The sequence below is a fragment of the Poeciliopsis prolifica genome, unplaced genomic scaffold (genome assembly GCF_027474105.1).
Source record: "Poeciliopsis prolifica strain line A6 unplaced genomic scaffold, Auburn_PproV2 SCAFFOLD069, whole genome shotgun sequence".
Taxonomy (NCBI): domain Eukaryota; kingdom Metazoa; phylum Chordata; class Actinopteri; order Cyprinodontiformes; family Poeciliidae; genus Poeciliopsis; species Poeciliopsis prolifica.
Window position 1 is genome coordinate 1,409,466 of NW_026562444.1, and position 8,035 is coordinate 1,417,500.

General features: G+C 51.2%; 1 protein-coding gene across 1 annotated transcript in view; it reads left to right on the plus strand.

Moving 5' to 3' along the window:
• Positions 1–1,904: 1,904 nt before the first annotated feature.
• Positions 1,905–8,035, plus strand: part of LOC129351694 (ras GTPase-activating protein nGAP-like) — a 35,888-nt gene continuing 29,757 nt past the window's right edge. The window contains 2 exon segments of the mRNA XM_055020627.1: positions 1,905–2,359; positions 2,361–2,424. Coding sequence (XP_054876602.1) covers positions 1,985–2,359; positions 2,361–2,424 — 439 coding nt within the window. The 5' untranslated portion in view covers positions 1,905–1,984.

Sequence of the window (8,035 nt, forward strand, 5' to 3'; positions counted from 1 at the left end):
TTGGACGGAGACCCTTTTGGACAGAGACCCTGTTGGACGGAGACCCTGCTGGACGGAGACCCTGTTGGACGGAGACCCTGCTGGACGGAGACCCTGTTGGACGGAGACCCTGCTGGACGGAGACCCTGTTGGACAGAGACCCTGCTGGACGGAGACCCTTTTGGACAGAGACCCTGTTGGACGGAGACCCTTTTGGACAGAGACCCTGTTGGACGGAGACCCTGCTGGACGGCCTGTTGGACGGAGACCCTGTTGGACAGAGACCCTGTTGGACGAAGACCCTGCTGGACAGAGACCCTGTTGGACGGAGACCCTGTTGGACAGAGACCCTGTTGGACGGAGACCCTGTTGGACAGAGACCCTGTTGGACGAAGACCCTGCTGGACGGAGACCCTGTTGGACAGAGACCCTGTTGGACGGAGACCCTGCTGGACGGAGACCCTGTTGGACGGAGACCCTGTTGGACAGACCCTGTTGGACGAAGACCCTGCTGGACGGAGACCCTGTTGGACGGAGACCCTGTTGGACGGAGACCCTGTTGGACAGAGACCCTGTTGGACGAAGACCCTGCTGGACAGAGACCCTGTTGGACAGAGACCCTGCTGGACGGAGACCCTGTTGGACAGAGACCCTGCTGGACGGAGACCCCTGCTGGACGAAGACCTTCTTGGACGGAGACCCTGGGAACGCCTCTGGGCCAGCCGGGGTTTTATCTCTCCGGTCAACTCCTCGGTGTCAGGAGGTCTGCTGAGCTGATCTGGAGTCGGTTTCTAAATCCACTTTCATTTCAAGAAAAGCTTCTGGAGAAGCAGAGGGACTGAGAGGATACATGTGTAAATAAGGAAAGTTATCAGATGTGTGTCGGCTCTCGGTTCCTGTTTTATTAATAATCTCACACACACACACACACACACACACACACACACACACACACACACACACACACAGACACACACACACACACATACCTACACACACACACACACACACCTACACACACACACACCTACACACACACACTCACACATACACACACACACACACACACCTACACACTCACACACACACACACACACACACCTACACACACACTCACACATACACACACACATACACACACACTCACACACCTACACACACACACCTACACACACACACATACACACACACTCACACACACACACACTCACACACACACTCACACACCTACACACACACACACACACCTACACATACACACACATACACACACACCTACACACACACACATACACACACACCTACACACACACCTACACACACACATACACACACACACCTACACACACACACACACTCACACACACACCTACACACACACCTACACACACATACACACACACACACACTACACACACACATACACACACATCACACACCTACACACACACACCTACACACACACACACATACACACACACACACCTACACACACACACACACACACACACACACACACACACACACACACACACACAGCAGATCAGTGGAGACGTTGTGGTGTGACGAAACCATCGCTGCTGAGGTAGAAGCACGCTGGGTTGTGGTTTCCTGTGGAAGTCCTGCTCTTCATTGGTTCCGGACTTTGTGGACCAGAACCAGGAGACTCTGGACCCTGGAGTGAACTGGGTTTAGAGCCTGAGCGGTTCTGATCCGGGTGCGGAGCCATAAACACGATGTTCTTCAGACAGGAAACCGCAGCCTGCTGGTTTACAGCCTGCTGCCATCTGATTGGCTGAGGCTGGCTCTTCCTCTGACTGACTTCCTCCCAGGAAGACGTTCGCTGCCTGTTGAGAAACGGCAGCATGACGACGACCTGAGGGCCCCAGCGGCGTCGACCAGAACCAGAACCCTGCTGTCGGGTTGGAATTATGACCCATCCAGAACCCGGCTGTAGAACCGGCGGAGTCGCTGCGCCGTGAACCGAGCCCGTCAGGTCTGGACCATGAGTGGGAGTGGAAGTCACCCTGAGGGCCTCGAGGGCCCGGTTCAGCCCGGTCCGAACCGCCGGCACCTCTACAGGAAACCCTGGAGGGCGTTTGAGCCTGAGCTCGGTTCTGAGCAGCCATTGGACCGATACCAGTGGAGAACATCTGAAGACCAGAACCAGGAGCGCCCTCAGCTGTTCGGCCTGCTCAAAACCAGCACTTTGCCCCGGCGTCGGAACCAGAACCAGGATCCGGACAAGCATGGATCCCTGCGCCGGATCATTCCCTTCTTCCGGTCCATGTCAGAACCTGGTGCCGCCGGCGGCTCGGACAGAACGCCGCTCAGGAAAGCCGGATCAGACGCCGAGCGCAGAGCGCCGTCCATCAGCAGCTTTCATCACGACGCTGTCCCGCCGGATCAGCCGGGTTCTGAGAGACGAGTCGGAACCAGAGTCCGGTAGGAGAATGAAGCTGCTTCGTGTTTAGCTGTTTGTGAAACATCAGCTCTGCTGATTGGTTCTCCTCTCTTCCTGTTTACCTTGTTGAACCCAAACAAACATCCTCGGCTCGTAGAACCAAACCGGGCCGCAGAGGTTTGGACCTTCACAATCTGTCCATGTTCTGCATGATTCCCTCTGAAGGCAGAAAATAGCAGATCATTTCTTCTGAATGACATTTTCTGTTGAATGTCTCGCAGTATGCAGATGATACTGGTGATTTTATCTGCCTGGAAATCATTTTATTGTAAACTGCTTTTCAATAACTTCTGCATCCTGTGTGCACAAAGCAGCGCTGGAGGAGATCCAGCAGCTGACACCCAAAAACGTCTCTCCATGTCTCCACATGTCTCTCCACGTCTCTCCATGTCTCCACATATCTCCAGTCTCCACATGTATCTCCACGTCTCCACATGTCTCTCCATGTCTCCACATGTCTCTCCATGTCTCCATGTCTCCACATGGAGACTTCTGTCTTTGTGTGACTCTACTTGCTTTGACTTCCTGTCACTTTGCTGTAGGGAACCAAAATTTCACCTTTGTGAATAAATTTCTATTCTATTCTAGAAATCTGACAGAATCAATAATAGCTACAACAAAACCATCATTAATTGTTCAAAAAGTTTTAAATTCACATAAAACAGGAAAAAACTCAACAACTTTCTCTTCATTATTGGATGTTTCCAGATTGGAAACAGACGTTACCGTCTCTGGAGTTTGTTTCTCATCGGCGTTTCCTCTTGGATCGTTCATTTTTCCACACTGTGAACAGATTTTGGTGGACAAGGTCAAAGTTAAACACGGCGTCTGACGGATTTGATCGATGACAGACGGAAGACCTGGTTTGACGGTGGACGGTCCACCACCTGTGCAGATGGACCAACCACAGCCCAGCGGACTGAGCCCACCTGGATCCTCCCCAGTAACTCCCTCCACAGAGACCAGTGCGCCACTGGGGGACGTACCAGACCCCCTCTGCCACACAAGAACTACTGGTTCCATCCTGACCTTTGACCTTCATACAGCTTCACCTCTTTCAGGTTGGACACACGTCCCAGTTAGTGTGGGACGTTGTCGTTTAGGTTGGCAGAAGGTGTTCCTGCAGCTGCTTGTCTGCACCTCACTGCTGTTTACCTGCCAGAACGCACCGTCCCTTTAAATCAGCTCATTGTTCGCCCGTCACGCTCTGCAGGCTGCAAACAGCAGAAATCATCGAGTTCAGACAGATCAGACGCTGAAGAGCTTCACAAAACTCCAGCTTCCACTCCTCCTCTGGTTGACCTCTGACCCCGGATCCAGGATGTTTCAGTCTGAGGATGATGTTCCTTCAGGAGGAACGTTGGTTCGTGGCGGGTTTGGGAGTCTGATTTGCTCTGATACGCCGCCATGTGAGAAGAGCGGTCGGAGGTTTCACGTGTCTCTGCAACCTCGAAACGATCCGAGCGTCTCTCACTGCAGGTCCGGATCGGTCCGGTTCCGGCAGAAAGAACCCAGATTACAGCTTCTGTTAGCTCTGTCTGTGGAGGCACGAAGCTCTGTGGAGCAGCTGCTCAGAAATGTTTCGTCACTAAACAGGAAGGAGCCCAAGATGGCTCCCGCGGAGCAGCTGGAGACTTTTAATTGGACAGGAAGTTGGACAGTTTTCAGTTCCTGCTGTAGGACTAAAAACTGACTGGTCCTCCTTACTGGTCCTCCAGACTGGTCCTCCAGACTGGTCCTCTTTACTGGTCCTCCAGACTGGTCCTCCATACTGGTTTTCCAGACTTTCTGCTGGTTTTCTGTAGTGGACAGCTGCAGCTCTCTGGATTCCTGGTGGATTCGTTCAACATTCTAGTATTTCCAGAGCTTTTCATGCTAGTGATAGCATGCTAGCTCTTCATGCTAACATTAGCCAACTGTGTGGACTTTCTTTCTTGTCTATATTAGTTACACGCTACATGTGTTATCCTTTCCAACTAACATTAACATTGTTTTCATACTTTCACCAGGAAAATGGCACACTGCATTGCATTCTGGGATTGTTTGGGCCTTACTGACTTCTCTGCTGAACAGTTGACTGTTCATGGCGTTTCTATGAAAAAGTGGTCAGTTTGTCCTGCAGCTGTCGGAGCCTGTAGCAGCATAACTACAGAGGTCGCTCTGGATGACCTAAACTCCTAGAATGAGTCATGAAACGATGTTTGTGTTTCCTGAGGGAAACTGCAGGCTGTAATCAGGAGGCTCTTAAATGTGTTGGATCCATATGAGTTTCCATAACAAGGTGGGAGTCTGCAGACTGTTGTTGACATTCTGAAAATGTAAAAAAAAAACATCAATCATTATAGTTGTGTTTCATCACTGGCCATTGAGCGCATGGTCACAAACTCAGCACACGTCAGTCTAACGGATGTTGAATCCATGGATGGCTAGCTGCAGTTAGCTGCAGTTAGCTACAGTTAGCTACAGTTAGCTGCAGTTAGCTGCAGCTAACTGTCATCAAGGATCGTTTCATCTTAAAATTAGTACGCCAATGTTAGCATGCTACTTTCTTTTGTGTGTACTAACGTTTCCATACTTTGTCAATATGCTAACTGTGTTGTTGGCTATTTTCTTTGGCTAATTCAGGACTGGTTCTGGTTCTGGTTTGTTGTTATTCTTTTAGTGAACTAGACGTGTTAATGTTAGCATGTTCCACTGATGTTAGGATTGTGTTAGCATGCTAACGCTGTGTAGTCTTCAGTGTATTTGGACTGAAGCAGGTTCTTGTGATTGGACCTTCACAGACTGACCTGTGAAGGTTGTGATGTCAGGAAATGCAGCAGTTGCCTGAACATGCAGGTCTGCGTGTCGGCTAGCAGGCCTCGTGGCCCATCGGTCTGGCCGGACCGTTCCTGGGCTCTGACCCGTTTTCATGATGGCGGTTCCGGCTCCGCTCAGCAACCACCTGCAGCAGGTCCAAACAGGGTCGGCTTCCAGTAAACATGCGAACAGAGACGTTCAGTGAGAGTTTTCTCCAGGCTGCTGCAGTGCATGATGGGAAATAAAAACCACATAGTTCTCACAGACAGACAGAGGCCTGAGTCAGCGAGAAACCTGGACAGAGCTGACCGAGCATCCAGCCGGCTGCAGTCCGGGTCCGACAGAACCGGGTTCTGGTAACTCTGGGTTCTGGTCACTCTGGGTTCTGGTAGACCCAGGTTCTGGTTGTAAGGAGCTGGGAATGTTGGCAGGAATTCCAGTGTTTGGGAATTCTCCTTTTGTATGTAAATGATCCTTTCAGAATAAAAGCCCGTGCAGAACAAAGAGACGCTCTTTGACCTTTCAGACGCCGGTGGGAACGTTGGGATTCCTGCTGTCTCTGATCAGACTGCGAGCTCCGGGTCAGTCTGAGGTCCAGTAGAACTCGGCTTGTTGGACCCAGAGCGGATCAGAACCAGCGTTCTCCGTCCTGTGGTTCTGCTCTGGTTCTGCTTCGCCTCCCTCAGCTCTTCGTCGTGCTCTCTCTGCTCCGCTGCCCCCGTCAGCCTGATCCGAGGCGACGCCACCGTTCACCTCTGACCCCTGAAAGCCCCCCCTGTCCCAACCCGTCCAGTGACTGACAGCCGAGGGCAGAACCGGCTCTGCAGACGCTGCTGCAGTCAGCAGGTTTAAATATTAAACAGAACCGCTGCCGGGCTCCAGAGACCCGCTGGAAAAGGTTCTGATATTTGTTCTGCATGAAATATTCATGAAGAGACCTTTGAGTTTACCTGGTTCTGATGAAGAGGCAGCGGTTCTGTTGCGGTGTCATCGTTTGGCGAGGAACCTTCCTGTGGGTTCTGGTTGGCCTACCTCTGAGTTCTGTAGGCGAGCCTGAACTGGACCAGGTGGTACCGGGAAACGTTTTGAATGAAGATGAACTCGTTCATTTTTATTAGGCTGAAATTGTCCGAGGGTTGGTTCCCCCCAGCCCGGTTCACTTCGCTTCAAATCCGACTCCAGTCCGTTCACCTACAAACGCCGGTCCGGTTGGAGAGGTGCTAATCGACCTCTGACCTCTGGTCCTCTAGACCTCGGTCTGGGTTCGGTTGAAGTGAACTCTGGTTCGGTTTCATGTGTGAACTCCAAGCGGACCAGAAACCGCTTCAAAAGCAGAAAGTGGACTACAGCAGGGCATTGTGGGTAAATCCAACCAAAGCTAAACATGCTAGCCTAGCGCTAGCAGCAGAAATGGATCCTGGTCTTTAGCCAAAGACTAAAGAGAAATCCTCCATCTTGTTTCCATCTGGTGAAGCAGGAAGTGACCTCAGTGTTTTGGGGTCATTTCCTTCAGTGGTTCTGGTGGTACCACCGAACCGGGTCCAGTAGAACCTCACCTTCAGCTGGTGTCTGATGTTCAGACTGGTTCTGAAACTCAACAGAGAACTGCAGCAGCAGTGTGTGTGTGTTTCTGTGTGTGTGTGTGTACTGCTGTGTGTGTGTGTGTTTCTGTGTGTGTGTGTGTAGGTGTGTGTGTGTGTGTCTCTGTGTGTGTGTGTGTCTCTGTGTGTGTGTGTTTCTGTGTGTGTGTGTGTGTGTGTGTGTAGGTGTGTGTGTGTGTGTCTCTGTGTGTGTGTGTGTGTGTCTCTGTGTGTATGTGTGTCTCTGTGTGTGTCTCTGTGTGTGTGTGTGTGTGTGTCTCTGTGTGTGTGTGTCTCTGTGTGTGTGTGTGTCTCTGTGTGTGTCTCTGTGTGTGTGTGTGTCTGTGTGTGTCTCTGTGTGTGTCTCTGTGTGTGTGTGTCTCTGTGTGTGTCTCTGTGTGTATGTGTGTCTTGTGTGTGTCTCTGTGTGTGTGTGTGTGTGTGTGTCTCTGTGTGTGTGTGTCTCTGTGTGTGTGTGTGTCTCTGTGTGTGTCTCTGTGTGTGTGTGTGTCTCTGTGTGTGTGTCTCTGTGTGTGTGTGTCTCTCTGTGTGTGTCTCTGTGTGTGTGTGTGTGTCTGTGTGTGTGTGTCTCTGTGTGTATGTGTGTCTCTGTGTGTGTCTTGTGTGTGTGTGTGTCTCTGTGTGTGTGCGTGTCTCTGTGTGTGTGTGTGTCTGTGTGTGTGTGTCTCTGTGTGTGTCTCTGTGTGTGTGTGTGTCTCTGTGTGTGTCTCTGTGTGTGTGTGTCTCTGTGTGTGTCTCTGTGTGTATGTGTGTCTCTGTGTGTGTCTCTGTGTGTGTGTGTGTGTGTGTGTCTCTGTGTGTGTGTGTCTCTGTGTGTGTGTGTCTCTGTGTGTGTCTCTGTGTGTGTGTGTGTCTCTGTGTGTGTGTGTCTCTGTGTGTGTGTGTCTCTCTGTGTGTGTCTCTGTGTGTGTGTGTGTGTGTCTGTGTGTGTGTGTCTCTGTGTGTATGTGTGTCTCTGTGTGTCTCTGTGTGTGTGTGTGTGTCTCTGGTGTGTGCGTGTCTCTGTGTGTGTGTGTCTCTGTGTGTGTGTGTCTCTGTGTGTGTCTCTGTGTGTGTGTGTGTCTCTGTGTGTGTGTGTCTGTGTGTCTGTGTGTGTGTGTGTGTGTGTCTCTGTGTGTGTGTGTGTGTGTCTCTGTGTGTGTGTGTGTCTCTGTGTGTGTGTGTCTCTGTGTGTGTGTGTCTCTGTGTGTGT